Below are 16914 nucleotides of genomic sequence, written 5' to 3' on the forward strand. Positions count from 1 at the left end.
ACGTTTCAACATAGCATTTGAGCGAGTCGCCTGTCAATCACGTCATATCTGCATTACCCTCGGTTTTATTCTGCAGAAGCGCTTTACTCTTAGCAGTGTGAACAAGTGTCACAGCAGCGCAGAGCGATCGCACAGAGTAACGTCATAACATAATTTTAAACACACTTAAATGTATCTAATATGATAAACAGAGCTGCTTTACCTTATAATCATGACCGGAAAAAGCTAAAGTGCCCACGCCCGGCGACTGTGTCCCGTCCCTTCATAATAAAAGTCCTGGTACTTGCGAGCCATGTGTTTGTTTAACACTTGCTCCAGCGGCCGTGCTCAGCTCCACAACACTCGGCCCTGCTCTGCTTTACAGTACAGTAATGTTAATAATCGCATCCAAGAACATGATTTCTGCCAGAGTCTATTCTGCCAGTTTTTCCACCGGCTGTGAGGTGAAGACCACATGTCCCAAGATACTGCGCTCACACTTTGCGCCATCAAACTACGCCTTTAGAATGTTTAGAATAGGCGCGTTCCGTCCAGTGGACGGAAAGTTGCATAGTGCACCTTTTAAACTGGGTCATTACTGTAGTAGAAATGTGAAATTATTTTTGAATTTGGTGCTTTGTAGACTGAGAAAAGACAGAAAATTGATTTTTCTCTCATGGGGATGAAAGACAACAACTCCCAGAATGCACTTGCTTCGCTGCCCTACGAGGCCACTCCCAAAGCCACCGCTTCTGGGTCACTGGATAATTTGCCCACCGCGTTTATTTTCATAAAATCCGTTGAGTTAGAGGACAGACACTACAATTAAAACGATTATTGGAATATACTCCCAGGTTTCAACTGATACAAAGCCATGCTAATCGGTGAAGTAACCCTCTAAAGGTGTCATGAACTAGCTTTTTTTTTTTATTATTATTATACTGTTGTCAGAGGTCAACTAATGATGTTTGTGTGGTTTTTACATTCAAAAACATCATAACTAATAGGCTATTTTCTACACTGGTTTTGAGGCTCTCTTCAAAACGCTGGGTTTTGATGGGCGTGCCGCACTGGAGACTTGGAAGTAAACGCCCACGGCTAGGATTGGATAAGATTTGCATATTTAATGAGCTTTAGCTCCCCTGTCAGTTCAGGGAGAGGAGAGAATGAGGGAGAAGCGGCAACCAGAATGATTATCTTGACCACAGGGCTCGTAAACGTCTTTATCAAACAAACACAATGATTTATTTCTCATCGACCCACGATTTATTGGACTATCATTTTTATATTACACATAGCCCGCAAGATCGGACGATATAAGCGTGAACGGTGCACACACACATACATGTTCGCCGCACACGCCGCCCTTCAGATGTCAACTCGTGAGAGAGACTGAGAGAGAATAGCAGAACAAGAACGGAATATAATGAGATTGACCGGCCTGCCGGGTTTTGCGAGCCCTGGCCCATACGTGTCTGAGTCCAGCGTGCTAAAGGTATGTTCTGTTAGACACGTACACATAAGCAAAACGATCTATAACACTGCAACACTATTACATATAAAAACACCTTTTACTCACATAAGTGTGTTGCACCATTCCTGTCAGATCCAAATCCAGCATCGATCGGAGATTTGTTTACAAACGATCGAATGTCTTCTCCATGTAAGCTGGAACTTCATTAAAAATAAAGTTCAACCACTCATTCCTAATATTAGGATCAGAAGGAAGCTTATGCAGCGACTGTGTTCTTCCTCAACCAGAAATAAATGGTAAATGGACTGCATTTATATAGCGCTTTTAACAGACCCTATGGCCATCCAAAGCGCTTTACATCTTACCTCACATTCACCCATTCACTCTCTCATTCATACACCGACGGCGATGTCAGCCATGTAAGGCGCCATCCAGCTCGTCAGGAGCAGTTGGGGTTAGGTGTCTTGCTCAAGGACACCTCGACACTTGGTCAGGTGGAACCGGGGATCGAACCACCAACCTTCCGGTTTGTAGACAACCTACATGAACCACTAAGCCACTGCCGCCTACAATAGCGCAACAGAAATAGAAATAGCGCAACATCTTAATCTTCCTTGGCATGTTTATTGTTGTTGACCACTAACACTAATCCATGAGTCGGTGGGCGGGGCTACCGGATTAGACGTGCTGTATAGGCGGTGTTTCGTCGCGCACTGACGGTACAGGACCCTTTGCTGAGCCTGGTGTCTATAAAAGCTTTTCTTTGACTAACAATGACGTTTTCAGGTCTGAAATTTAGAGGATATTCTTATATTACTATGACCTTATATATATCAAAAGCTCAAGGAAAAGTTGATTCCTCAATTCATCACCCCTTTAAATGAATGAACCCTTGAGACCTTGAGGTCTTACCTGAAGGAGCTAAATTACATGTTTGCAAAAAAATTATTTGGTAAAAAATATTTGCAAAATATTACTTTTCCCTTGCAACAGTCGTCTCAAGGGTACTAAGCCTTTTCAAAGCTGCTGTTGAAAGGACAGGTTTCGTGAAAATTGCTACAAAAACCCAGCTTAAAAAATATGGTTAATAGCATATGTTGTGTTTTGGACGCTGGTGTGCACGAGGGATAGTTCAACCAAATATTAAAATTAGCTCATTACTCACCCTCAAGTCATCCTAGGTGTATATAATATTCTTCTTTCAGACGAATACAATCTAAATTATATTAAAAATACAGTACAACACAATACAGTACAGTATAATACAAAATACAGTACAATACAGTACAGTACAATACAAAACAATAAAATAATATGTCAGTATACTAGCTGCTGGTCCACCAACTAGACCAGCTGCAATCTAGCACTGTGTTCAGCATTCAAACTGTTAAAAAATGCTTGGCTTTTGGCTTAATGTAGTCTAGCATAGTACGATATTTCAAAAGGGGATTAAGGAATTCATAGAGATGCTTTGTTGCGATTGAAATCATGTGATGCCTGTTTTTAGTGCTGGAATTTAGTTCAGGCATTTAAACATAACCTCTGCTGGAAGTTAGCTCCTCCGGGACTAGGATTGAGCACCCCTGGTGTAAAGATTACAAACATCGCATTACGCTTACATTCTTAAGAATATGCTGAGTAACTTAATTGTTAGTTGTATTGGATCATATTTCTCTTTTAACATTTGCAGATTTATTGAGCCAAGCTTCATTTTAGACACAGCATGATGGTGTTATAACTCGCTGACCTGTGGTTGCTGTGGACGGTGACACGCTTTACACTTCCTGTTACAGACTGTTAACCCTCATTACTCTTTCACACATTCTTCCCCGGGCCGACGGACATAATGAATTATCATCTCACTCAGACACACACACACACTCAAATTACAATCACCGTGAATCACGGCAGACTTTCTAATGCTAACCTTTCCAGCCGAATCATCACTTTGTGGCATGTGTGTATCTAGCCTCTGGAGACAATGTTCACAAAGTTCACGACCGTGAATATTTATAGATCTACTGAGCAATTAGGTATGTCGTTGACATGGAAATGTCACTGAATGTTTTCTTTATACTCTTAAGATGCATTTATAGTTGAAATATTTTTACTCTAAGGTCATGAACGCTGAGTAAATCTGTAATGTCTGGTCTCATTTGGGACATAATCAGTTTGGAGCTCTTGTAGCCATGGAATTGTTTGTTTTTTGGATGCAGTTCCACTTCGTGTTTTCTTTTAAGGGAGGCTCTTAATGGTTTCAACAGCCTTGTAAGACTGAAACTGGATCAGCAGGTGCAGGATCTGTTTTGTTTGCACTAAAATGGGCTGCTGGACCAATGAAATTGCTACCAAATTTTATTTTTCTCACTGTTGAATCTGCTTGAGACAAATCTAGATTTACATGGAAGAGATTGTGTGTGACTTTATCACACTATCACACTGTTAAGTCCCACTGGCCAAATCCCATATTTTGACACATACCAGTATTTATGTCCTGTGGGGTAACATTCACTTAAGGCATTATCAACCGTGTTTACTTTTAATACTGTGACCGTTTACATTCACTTAAGGCATTAACGACCGTGTTTACTTTTAATACCGTGCCAAGACATACTTTTATTTGACATGAAGTACCTTTTTTTTCTTCTTGTTAATCATTGTGCCATATCAAACTGACCCTGGCAAAAACACTACACAGTCCCGATTTCAAAACATTGCTTGCAGTAACATCCCATGATTCATACAAAAGAATACAAATCAACAACAACAAGAAATATGAGTGGTGATGCTCAAGCATAGAGATGCCTCCCTCGCATGGTGGTGCAAATGGTTGCCCAGGTGTTGCTATGAAGAGTCTGAGTTATTGAGCATATTTTGATGTTTAATAGTTAAATGTTAGTTGAAAAAATAATTAAACAAAAAAAATAGATTTTTTTTTATTTAAATAAAGTATGGATGTACAGTGGGTACGGAAAGTATTCAGACCCCCTTACATTTTTCACTCTTTGTTATATTGCAGCCATTTGCTAAAATAATTTTTAAAATCAACTTTTTTTCTCATTAATGTACACAAAGCACCCCATATTGACAGAAAAATACAGAATTGTTGACATTTTTGCAAAAATAAAAGAAAAAGAAAACCTGAAATATCACATGGTTCTAAATATTCAGACCCTGTGCTGTGACACTCATATATTTAACTCACATGCTGTCCATTTCTTCTGATCATCCTTGAGATGGTTCTACACCTTCATTTGAGTCCAGCTGTGTTTGATTATACTGATTGGACTTGATTAGGAAAGCCACACACCTGTCTATATAAGACCTTACAGCTCACAGTGCATGTCAGAGCAAAGAAGAATCATGAGGTCAAAGGAACTGCCTGAAGAGCTCAGAGAAAGAATTGTGGCAAGACACAAATCTGGCCAAATTAGAAAAAAACAAGTATGCTGCACTTAAGGTTCCTAAGAGCACAGTGGCCTCCATAATCCTTAAATGGAAGACGTTTGGGATGACCAGAACCCTTCCTAGAGCTGCCCATCCGGCCAAATTGAGCTATTGGGGGAGAAGAACCTGTGAGAGGTAAAGAAGAACCCAAAGATCAATGTGGATGAGCTCCAGAGATCAGTTGGGAGATGGGAGAAAGTAGTAGAAAGTCAACTATCACTGCAGCCCTCCACCAGTCGGGGCTTTATGGCAGAGTGGCCCGATGGAAGCCTCTCCTCAGTGCAAAACACATGAAAATTTGCTAAAAGAAAAATAATTAAATAAACATCTGAAGGACTCCAAGATGGTGAGAAATAAGAATGTATGGTCTGATGAGACCAATATAGAACTTTTTGGCCTTAATTCTAAGCGGTATGTGTGGAGAAAAATATCACCTGTCCAATACAGTCCCAACAGTGAAGCATGGTGGTGGCAGCATCATGCTGTGGGGGTGTTTTTCAGCTGCAGGGACAGGACGACTGGTTACAATCAAGGGAAAGATGAATGCGGCCAAGTAAAGGGATATCCTTGATGAAAACCTTCTCCAGAATGCTCAAGACCTCAGACTGGGCCGTAGGTTTACCTTCCAACAAGACAATGACCCTAAGCACACAGCTAAAATAACGAAGGAGTGGCTTCACAACAACTCCGTGACTGTTCTTGAATGGTCCAGCCAGAGCCCTGACTTAAACCCAATTGAGCATCTCTGGAGAGACCTGAAAATGGCTGTCCACCAACGTTTACAATCCAACCTGATATATATACACTGAGCAAAGGACCATGTGATATGTCTATGTCAGGTTTTTTTTTTTTTTTATAAATCTGCAAAAATGTCAACAATTCTGTGTTTTTCTGTCAATATGGGGTGCTGTGTGTGCATTAATAAGAAAAAAAATTAACTTAAATGATTTTAACAAATGGCTGCAATGTAACGGAGTGAAAAATTTAAGGGTGTCTGAATACTTTCCGTAACCACTGTATCTTTTAAGTTTACAAATGTCTAGCTCCAGTAAAGCAGCAGATTTTTAGCTCTCCAGATCATGCTATCGGCTCATGCTTAGCTGGGTCACCTCCGCCTGGGCTCGCATTTGAACACGTGTCCCCTAAACCCCCTGACCTTCAGCTGGCTGACCTCTGACTCTCGGAGGGGGGGCGTCTTTGCAGGTGGGGTGGAAACTAGGACGGGTAACAGGAACCACTTTCATCCTTTTTTTAAGTTTCTTTTATTTGTTCTTGTCTGTCCTCCTTGTACGTCCTACTCCTTTATCATATTTGATCCCCCATCCTTTTTGATCGTTGGTTGATATATTTCTGACCAAAAATGCTGGTTGTGTGCCAAGCCTTTCGTAGTTTCGTAGTACATTTTTCAATATGACAAAACACAACATACATCCTACCTCTGGATGTTGACAAATGATAATGGCAATAACAGAGAAAAGGCTGAGTGCGTTACTGCACACGAGTTGCTTTCTTTGGCCGATGTGCTTCTCGAGGCCGACTGTTAACCCGTCTGATAGAGTCGACCTTTTGCTTTTAATGCATTGGACCACATCACTGAAGCACGAGTCGTCAATGAAGAAAAATACTGCTGAAGTTGTGTAATAATTTATGAATCCTGGATGTAGAAACACGAGCCCTTCAATGCTCTGGAGTCGTAGCTCACAGCAGGAATTTATTTTGAAAGTGTTTAAAGTTTCTTTTTTTTTATTTGATAAATGAGAAGTAATGCCGTTTGTAACAGTGTACTTGGAAAACGCTGTTTAAGGAGCTACCGACAATTGCGTCTGTGAGATTGTGTTGTGTGTTGCATGTGCATAAATACAAGTCTAAGACGCTACATGTGTAGTGATGGGACTCCCCCGTGTCTGTCACAACCTCTCCATCCCTGAACGCATGTATTCTGTGTCTTTACTAAAGGACTGTTGACGTTGCCGCTGGCCCAGAACCAGCTCTCTCTAATCACCCGCATAAAGACACAGAATCCAGTGCAGTATTTTTAGATCAATGAATCATATTTTCCATTCTGGTACAATGTGTCTCAGATCTGCCCTAGAGATCTGGACAAGCATGATTTGATGTGTGAAAATATTTGAGAGTTGAATGAACAGGACCATCAAGTCTATAATTTGGTAAATCTAAACATGTATTTCTTGGTTTGTAGAGTCTTAAGCTTTGGCCTTTAACTGTCATATGGGTTTGTTGAGATACAAAGCTATTTTATGAAGACCTGAAGACTGCATCCCAAATTTAAGATGACCGACTCATTTTAAAAAGATTACTTCATAGTCTAAAAAGATTAGACTAAAGATTATTTCATTTTGTTTGTTTCATGCTATCGAATATGGTTTTTATAACTCTGCAAATGACTATAAGCTATAACACAGAAATAGGTTTCTTTGGCCGTGCACTTAAACAGATACACCCAAAAATATGTAAAAATGTCCCTTAAAGGGTTAGTTCACCCCAAAAAAATGGCATTAATTACTTACCCTTATGTCATTCGACACCCATAAGACCTCCGTTCATCTTCGGAACACAAATGAAGATATTTTTGTTGAAATCCGATGGCTCAGACAGGCCTTCATTGACACCAATGTCATTTCCTCTCTCAAGACCCATAAAGGCACTAAAGACGTCGTTACAAAGCCCATCTCACTACAGTAATCATTTTATGTGCGGAAAAAAAAAACTAAATATTGCCTTGTATAGTGATGGGCCAATTTAAAAACAAAGATTCGAACCGTTATGAATCAGTGAATCGATTCATGATGCTGCACAGCGCCGATGCATCTTGAACAAGCATCCATCAACAATGGCGAACGTTGCATTACTATTGATTCACATGGCTGTACAACATTGAAATCATCGGCATCAAAACACCGCGGATCCAACGCATTCATGCTGTTCACAGTAATTTGTATAGAGTGATTACAAACGAGCAGCAGATATTAGCTCCATTAGATGCTATTTAAAAAATTGGCGATCTCAAGTTTTAGTTCACCTTGTTGACCTCGCCCCCAGCACCTGACGTAATCGGTTCTTACTTCTAGACCAGCAATGTTTTGGTGCTACTTAAGAACCACTTTTCCTGACTCGGAGCTGGTGCTTTGGGTGTGGTAACACAAAGAACCATTTTGAAACTAGGCTCTGGCTCCAAACTAGCACCAGCACTGCCTTGGTGGAAAAGGGGTAACAGTGATGCCATATAAGAACCATTTTTGGTTCCCTAACGAACTGTTTTGTGAAAGGTTCTTTAAAGAATCAATTTTTTCTAACCATTTTATTGTCTAAAGAACATTTTTGCACTACAAAGAACCTTTTGTGCAATGGAAAGGTTCTTTAGATATAAAAGGTTCTTCATGGAACCATACAACCTGCCAAAGAATTTAAGAGTGTAATTTTGTCCTCATTCCTTTGTATGTTCATCTGTAAGTGTTGTTCGGGCTGTTCTGCAATATCAAGCGCTAATATCAACCCCCAATATCTGTGTTTTTTGTTTTTGTTGAATTTCCATTGTTCTGACAAGCAGGGGTCACCAGCGTATGGTGTTTCGAATAATTTTGCGAATCAATTGATTCAAAGCTTTGAAAAGTTTATTTTTCCCCATCACTACTGAGACATAAATCCCGTAGCAGATCTAGGCAGGTGGAGCTGGGGGAGGTGGAGGGATGTAGAGGAACTAAAGGTCTACCCTACAGCAGACACTGAAGCAGACTATTTAAATGTTAAACAAACAATCTCATTGGCTGCAAGATCAGCAGAGGCCAATCAGCTTGTGCCATGTGGTAATGATGTGATTGCTTGCAGATAATATGCAAGTAAAGGACAGATATTTCAATCATGACAACTTTGCCATGTTGATATATTTGGTCTTGACAGATCTGCTACTCCCTAAAAATTACAACCTATATGCTTTTTGAAAAAATATTTTTTTTATAGATATATGTTGATGTATGGTTGTGTGTTTAATCAAAATGGGTTTGTGTGTGTGTGTGTGTGTGTAGGGTCCTCCCGGGGCTCCAGGGAGAGATGGCATGAAGGTACGGTATGTTTTCTATCTATCTATCTATCTTTTCACCACTTTCAAAGCCATGGCCAAGGGCTATTTTCCATGTGCGGAATGCAAATATTTGGAAAAGCGGGATAAATATGCTTAAGATCAATGGTGACCAGTCCAGTCACTAATGAAATCAACTCTTGGGTCGATAACCAAAGACCAAAATGTAACAAAAATGACATCAGAGATGGCGTGACGAATTACAGATATTTCAGAATGTCAAAACACGATCTTGAAATGGCAAATAGGATTAGTCAACATATTGAGTATAATTACACTGAGGGATTTCACAATACACCACAGATAATCATGTTATTATATAAAAGCTTTTCTATCATATTTATATTATCAGATTGTGTACTATTATAGAACTGTCAAAGTTATAACTACAGATAAATTAAAGGTCCATGCCAGCACATCTAGACTAAATGAAGTGTAGTACAATACTGCCATTTACTCTCAAATCTGACCGGTATGATCTGCTAGCTGATGGTCTACAAACAATATTTAAAACAAGCACGCTAGTAAAATTGGGCTTTTTTTGCCAACTATTATATCAAATTATATGGAACTAAATTACAAGGTTGTTCATGTTACAGTATAATTGAGGTAGGTCATTTAAAGTCGTCAGTGCTTGGATTGAGACACAGTCAAACTCTGCATTAAAACATACGGAAAATAACTCCAAATTAAATCAGAAATGGTTTAATTCTCTACAGGTACATAAACACATGAGCAAATGCTTGTTCAAAACATTGCAAGTTCACGCCCATTGTACATGTGTAATGTGCATTTTTGTGTTAATGTGGTGGTAAAAAAAAGTTGCCTTTTAAAATCTGTGCCATTAAACCGGATGCTATTATTCAGGTAGCTAGCTATAAATATGTCGACAGTTTAAGTAACTTTAACCAGATTGATTGTCCCGCCATGACTGTAATTGATCTACAAGAGAAAACTGATTTTAGAAGTAAACACTGCACTGCTTTTAAAGTAACACTGGTTCTGCACAATGTCCCATACGCATTATGAATTGCGTGTTTTTTTTATGTTTTTGAAAGAAGATTATTTAACCCCTTAACTGTCACCTCCCTTTTTGAGAAAAGACGTGAAAATGCACTATCCAAACTCTGAATGGTTGAATTTGGAATATAGACATATGTTTGGTCTCATTTTAAAGAAGACACTCAGATTTTTTACTAAAATCAAAGCTGTCTAACTAAGTTATGTAATTTTAAGTTGATATCACAAAAACTGAAGTCGCCATGAGATTGTGTTTAGGTGTAATACCACAAATAGCCACCGGGTGACAAACACGTTTTTTTTTCTTTTCGTTTTTTTTTGACACATTCTCCTGTAATAAATGTCCAAATTTAATATGGAAAATATGGAACCACAAAAGGTGGAACCTTGAGACTCAGACCTTTCCGATGATATGTGTATTGTCAAGATTAGAAAAGGTTTTGATTATAAAGTAGTTAAAATAAATTTTGTATGAAACATGACATCGCCCACTTGGGGAGGAGCCCGCTCAAGGAATTTAAAGTACCGTTTCTATGGTAACACAATGTCCAAAACGGTTTAAACAGGATGAACTTTAAGTTTGTAAGCTTTTGAATAAGACCTTATTTGATGGTTTAGTAACTTGATGATTACTAAAATATGTGATTTGAAAAAAAGCGATATAAAAAGAATGCCAAAGGTGCCGCTAGCGGGAAGGTGATATTTAAGGGGTTAAGGCTGGATTCCTAGTAAACATCTAGTAAAAACAGTAATATTGTTTAACATTATTACAATTTAAATGTTTCAACATTATTACAATTTAAATGTTTCAAATGTTTCATATATATATATATATATATATATATATATATATATATATATATATATATATATATATATTCATCAAAGCATCCTAAAAATATTTTCACAAAATATTAAGCAGCACAACATTTATAATAATAATAAAAAAAGTTACTAAAGCAGCAAATCAGCATTTATTGTAACATAAAATATAAACATATTATAATACAATTTTACAATATACTGTATTTTTGCCTCTGATGGCATAAGAGACTTTTAAAAAAAGGGAATTATTACAAACTTTTGACCAGTAGTGTATATGTAATGTTTCAGGCCTTAGGTGAACCGCTATATAAGCATGCTTTTTCATTTGGTTTGTTTTCCAACATGTGTCTGCATGGAAGAGGTTCAAGGTTGATCAACATAAAGTGTGTGTGTGTGTGTGTGTGTAGTGTGTTTTTCTGGTTTTGTATTCACAAATCAAAAACATCTGGGCCGCTTACTACCTCTACGTGAACCCTGACCCTACATAATCCCCACAGAGGGGTCAATATCTCCCGACGTCTGTCTGTGTGGTACCTACTGCCATACCTCACCCCAAATGAGCTATAGACCAGCTTCTAATGGTGCGCAGAATCTGTGCTAAGATAACATTTATATACACTCTGATGTTAAATATGTTTGGTTTTATGTACCAGCTAAATTGCATTGTGTAGTGATTCATTCGCTGGAGTAGAGACGTTTGATTGTGACTAGCGATGGCTTGTTTTCTCACATGTGATCGTGTTACTGAGAGATAGTGGGCAATAACTGTCCCGTTGGACTTCTCATGGCTTCTTTACTGTAATCCTGCTAACCCAAATATTTGTTTGGTTTCTCTAGGGAGAGAGAGGGGTTCCTGGCCCTTCCGGACCTCCAGTAAGAACTTCTTATCATGGCACTTTCTCTCATGGTTCTTATGGCTGAAATATATTTGTCTGTTTTAGCCTCTCTCACTCTTTCCTTTGATCACATTTCATCTGTCTTTTTTTTTCTATCTCAAAGTACTAAAGCAGACATCCTAGTGTGATTATCCTCAAAATCAGGTCTATAACATTTTGGGGGGGGGGGGGGGGGGGGGTGTCTTGAAAACAGGCCCCCAAAAAACTACCCCTTGCAAACGGTGCCATGCCCTCACTAATCGCAATTAATAGTAATAGTAAAAATATATATGTACACTCACCTAAAGAATTATTAGGAACACCATACTAATACTGTGTTTGACCTCCTTTCGCCTTCAGAACTGCCTTAATTCTACGTGGCATTGATTCAACAAGGTGCTGAAAGCATTCTTTAGAAATGTTGGCCCATATTGATAGGATAGCATCTTGCAGTTGATGGAGATTTGTGGGATGCACATCCAGGGCACAAAGCTCCTGTTCGACCACATCCCAAAGATGCTCTATTGGGTTGAGATCTGGTGACTGTGGGGGCGATTTTAGTACAGTGAACTCATTGTCATGTTCAAGAAACCAATTTAAAATGATTCGAGCTTTGTGACATGGTGCATTATCCTGCTGGAAGTAGCCATCAGAGGATGGGTACATGGTGGTCAAAGGGATGGACATGGTCAGAAACAATGCTCAGGTAGGCTGTGACATTTAAATGATGCCTAATTGGCACTAAGGGGCCTAAAGTGTGCTAAGAAAACATCCCCCACACCATCACACCACCACCACCAGCCTGCACAGTGGTAACAAGGCATGATAGATCCATGTTCTCATTCTGTTTACGCCAAATTCTGACTCTACCATCTGAATCTCAACAGAAATCGAGACTCATCAGACCTGGCAACTTTTTCCAGTCTTCAACTGTCCAATTTTGGTGAGCTTGTGCAAATTGTAGCCTCTTTTTCCTATTTGTAGTGGAGATGAGTGGTACCCAGTGGGGTCTTCTGCTGTTGTAGCCCATCCGCCTCAAGGTTGTGCGTGTTGTGGCTTCACATATGTGACCAGTCACAGAAAGTAGGGACACAAGTCGGTTCTGGGGTATTTCATTTAGATAAGCCATACCCCCTGTAAAGCTGCATGGTTGCTAGTAACGACAAACGCAACGGGAAAAATCAGACCGCATTCACACCAGTCAATTCAAGCAATTGAAGCATTATTCAAATTAATAGCAGATGTTAACATTACCATCTAAAAGGCCATTATAGTAATGGCGGTTTTTGGCAAGTGATACGATGCTAACGATTACAATTAAAACTGTGCTAGCTAATAATAATAGGTAGATATGGGAAGGTCTGAACATGGACTAAACATGAGATAACGTGTAGGCTACGTGTTCTTAGAATGAAACTCACCAGATTTGAAACAGAAAAGTATTCTTGCAGATCTCGATGCCTCCAATGATGTAAATCGCTCGGGCACACTTTCTCTTTGTCGGGTCTTCTTTGTGGATGTAACCATCTCGGAAGTTTGCGCTGTGCGTCTGTTTGCCTCTAAATGTCCAATAATTTGCATGTCCTGCCACTCTTTTTACGCAGCTAAAGAATACAGCTGTATGTTGTACATAATGTCTGGAGAAAGCTTATGGCTACAGGACTGTCTCCCATGCAGAGAGTTCTCTTTTCTCCTCGTGTAGCATTTACAGTTAAAGTTACAGATTGTCCCCATTTGGCTGTATTTATCCCCATCAAGTGAGCGCTTGTTCATAAGCATCCGGCTTGTCGAAGAAGTACTTCGAAACATTTTCGGTGTAACAGCCATGGTTCAGCTCGTCTGCGATCATCTTTGCGGCGTCCATCTTCATTGAATTTTGATATCCGCTAGAGCCGGCCAGAGCGCTGCATAATAAGTAGCCACGCTTCCCTCGGAGAGCGGGGACAATAACAAAAGAAACAAAAGCCTGCTTATCCCATTTGGAAATACACACAGACAATGACACGCCCCTTCTGCGTGCTAGAATCTCCGAAAACAAGACGATTTCAACCTCAAAATGTACGCTTTTAAATACACCAATACTGCTTTCTCAAAAACGGAGAGGCTTCTTCGTGATCTCAACTAACAGATTCTGCAAAAAAACGAAAATCACAAAATTTGAAAAAAAATGCTTCTTTCGCATTTTGCGCAAAAGTTGTGCTAAAGATTGTGTCCCTGGTTTCCGTGACGGGTCACAAATGCGTTGCTGCATACCTCGGTTGTAACGAGTGGTTATTTCAGTCAAAGTTGCTCTTCTATCAACTTGAAACAGTCGGCCCATTCTCCTCTGACCTCTAGCATCAGCAAGGCATTTTCGCCCACAGGACTGCTGCATACTGGATGTTTTTCCCTTTTCACACCATTCTTTGTAAACCCTAGAAATGGTTGTGTGTGAAAATCCCAGGAATTGAGCAGATTGTGAAATACTCAGACCAGCCCGTCTGGCACCAACAAACATGCCACGCTCAACATTTCTTAAATCACCTTTCTTTCCCATTCTGACATTCAGTTTGGAGTTCAGGAGATTGCCTTGACCAGGACCACACCCATAAATGCATTAATGATGAATTGAACAGGTGTTCCTAATAATCCTTTGGGTGAGTGTATACATTTTGTAAAAAAAAAAAAAAAAGTATTTTTTTTTTTTTTATATTTTGCTATTCTACAATAATATGCAAAACCACTGCTATAGGAAACAAACATATTTACACATTTTGCTTTTGCGGAAATTTGTATATTTCTTGCATTTATTACATTTATTTATCAGTATATCTATCTATCTATCTATCTATCTATCTATCTATCTATCTATCTATCTATCTATCTATCTATCTATCTATCTATCTCTCTCTCTATCTATCTATCTATCTATCTATCTATCTATCTATCTATCTATCTATCTATCTATCTATCTATCTATCTATCTGTCATTTGTTCTGATGTTCTATCTTTCTATCGTTTTTTCGATCTTTCTATCGTTTGTTCCATTGTTCTATCTGTCTATTTCTCTGTTGTTCTAGCTATCAATCGTTTGTTCTGTATTTCTATCTCTCTAGAACACTCAAAGGAAACATACCTAATTAATGAAAGTGTAGACAATTGCAATTTGCTAATTTTGCAACATTGGACACAGAGTGCGTGTTTAAAGAAGAATAAAAAATCAAAAGTTACTATCAATCATGTTCACATTAATTCTCATTCTATTAAAGTGTCCAAGCTCCACAGGAAGGAATGAACCAATCCCTTATTTATATATACAGAAAGACAGACAGTGTGTTGAAAATGTGACTCATCTGTATTTTATGCCAATCTTTGTTTAGTGCTTTATGTCCATTTCTATTAATCTTGAGGGTTTGGGCCAACTCTAAATCCAGCGACGTGGAATTTCATGTGATGATGATGAGTGTGTTTGCGGTTTCAGGGCCCACCAGGATCCTTTGACTTCCTGTTAATCGTGCTGGCTGACATTCGTAACGACATTGCAGAGTTGCAGAACAAAGTGTTAGGCAGACCGTTGCACTCCTCAGGAGCGGACTTCCCATCTTCCCCAGACAACTGGAGGGATACCCAGGAAAGCCTGGACTTCGGCTCCGGAGAAGACTACAAACCCCAGAGTCGCCCGAAGAGAACCAAAACAAGGAAATTTTCCCGGACCTTAAACAATCCTGACTGGTCAATTTGAGACTGCCCTTGAACAGAACCAGAACTGAAAGAAAGAACTGATTCAAGAGAGAATGAGAAGTGTAAATATGACAGAATGACTGCTATTTAACTGTATACTCGCTGAAAAAAGGCTGAATGTATTTCATTGTATGAAATCTCTATTTTTATAATATAAAGGATGTACATTTTTATAATTTGGCCATTTTGAACGTGTCATTTGTCTACCAAATAACTCATTTTAGACACATACCATGGTTTTCATTTTCCAGGGTTCGGATTCACTAAACATTAAGGAAAATATTCTTTTTAACCGCTTATTTCCTTTCCTCTTATAATTTTACAGAATTAAGTTCTAAGTTAGGATAATTTACAAATTAAATCTGGATGTTTAATTTGACTGGATTGTTTTAAAGGCATTGTAAAACTATAAAACATGCAATATAACTGTTCAAAAGTTTGGGGCCAGTATGTTTGGGCCAATATTATTTATTTTTTTCAGCAAAGACATTTAATTGCTCAAAAGTAATTGGAAAGAAATAACTGCTGTTTTTCTTTTATTTAAAGAATCCTTTAAAAATATATATATATCAGAAATATATTGAATATAGCACAATTGTTTCAACATTGATGATGATAATCTGCATATTAGTATGATTTCTGAAGCATCATGTGACACTGACGACTGGAGTAATTATGCTGAAATTACATTTTAAAATTGAAAAGAGTTATTTTAAATTGTAATAATATTTCATAATATTACTGTTTTTGCTGTATTTTTCATCAAATAAATCCAGCCCTGGTGTGCATTCTTTTAAAAACATAAAAGAACTTACTGAGCCCGAACTTTTGAATGGTAGTGTATATAATACATATACTATAATTATGTTTACTTGACTAAATTTGCGTGTGTGCGCATCATTAGCCCTTGTTGATAATTGCACCACACACATTGTGGAAATTTGTTTCGCTTCTATCAAATTGGGCAATGAAAACAATCTCTGTCTACATACACTACAAACTGAGTCAAATTTAGATGTTTATTTAAGTTTACTCATATTAGTCACACTTGAAATCCAGGCCAACAAATCAGCATTATGAGAACAGATGCTTATTTTACACCCTTTATTCAGCAATAATGGAGGCCAGTCAGTGTGAGTTTCATTGTGAGATTTTGTAGCGCAGCCAGCTCTGTTTTTCTCTGTCATCCTCACCTTTAAAACACTTTGCCGTCTTTCTCAACTCTCTCCTTGTATTTCCCCTTACAGTTCATGAAGCGGATCATAGCTATGGAACGCCATTGCCGTTTGACCTTCATGTACACTCATTTATCTCAGGAAAACAAGAGCATGGCTGGCTGCTTCAGCATCTTCTGTAGGGTCTATTTTCCATAGGTGTTGACATGACTAAGGATCTCTGGGACAGGCTGTCTGTAAACACTCTGAGGGCCTTGTAAAACTGGAGCACAAGGTAAAGTTAAAGTGGTCAGAATACCAATC

General features: G+C 38.7%; 1 protein-coding gene across 1 annotated transcript in view; it reads left to right on the forward strand.

Annotated features, from left to right (window-relative positions):
- The window catches only part of ccbe1 (collagen and calcium binding EGF domains 1), a 78200-nt gene extending 62584 nt beyond the window's left edge, over nucleotides 1-15616 (forward strand). The window contains exons 9-11 of the mRNA XM_067424253.1: nucleotides 8944-8979; nucleotides 11679-11714; nucleotides 15177-15616. Of these exons, the coding sequence (XP_067280354.1) occupies nucleotides 8944-8979; nucleotides 11679-11714; nucleotides 15177-15437 (333 nt within the window). The 3' untranslated portion in view covers nucleotides 15438-15616. The remainder of the gene's footprint in view (nucleotides 1-8943; nucleotides 8980-11678; nucleotides 11715-15176) is intronic.
- Nucleotides 15617-16914: the final 1298 nt, after the last annotated feature.

This window comes from Pseudorasbora parva, chromosome 18 (genome assembly GCF_024679245.1).
Source record: "Pseudorasbora parva isolate DD20220531a chromosome 18, ASM2467924v1, whole genome shotgun sequence".
Lineage (NCBI taxonomy): Eukaryota > Metazoa > Chordata > Actinopteri > Cypriniformes > Gobionidae > Pseudorasbora > Pseudorasbora parva.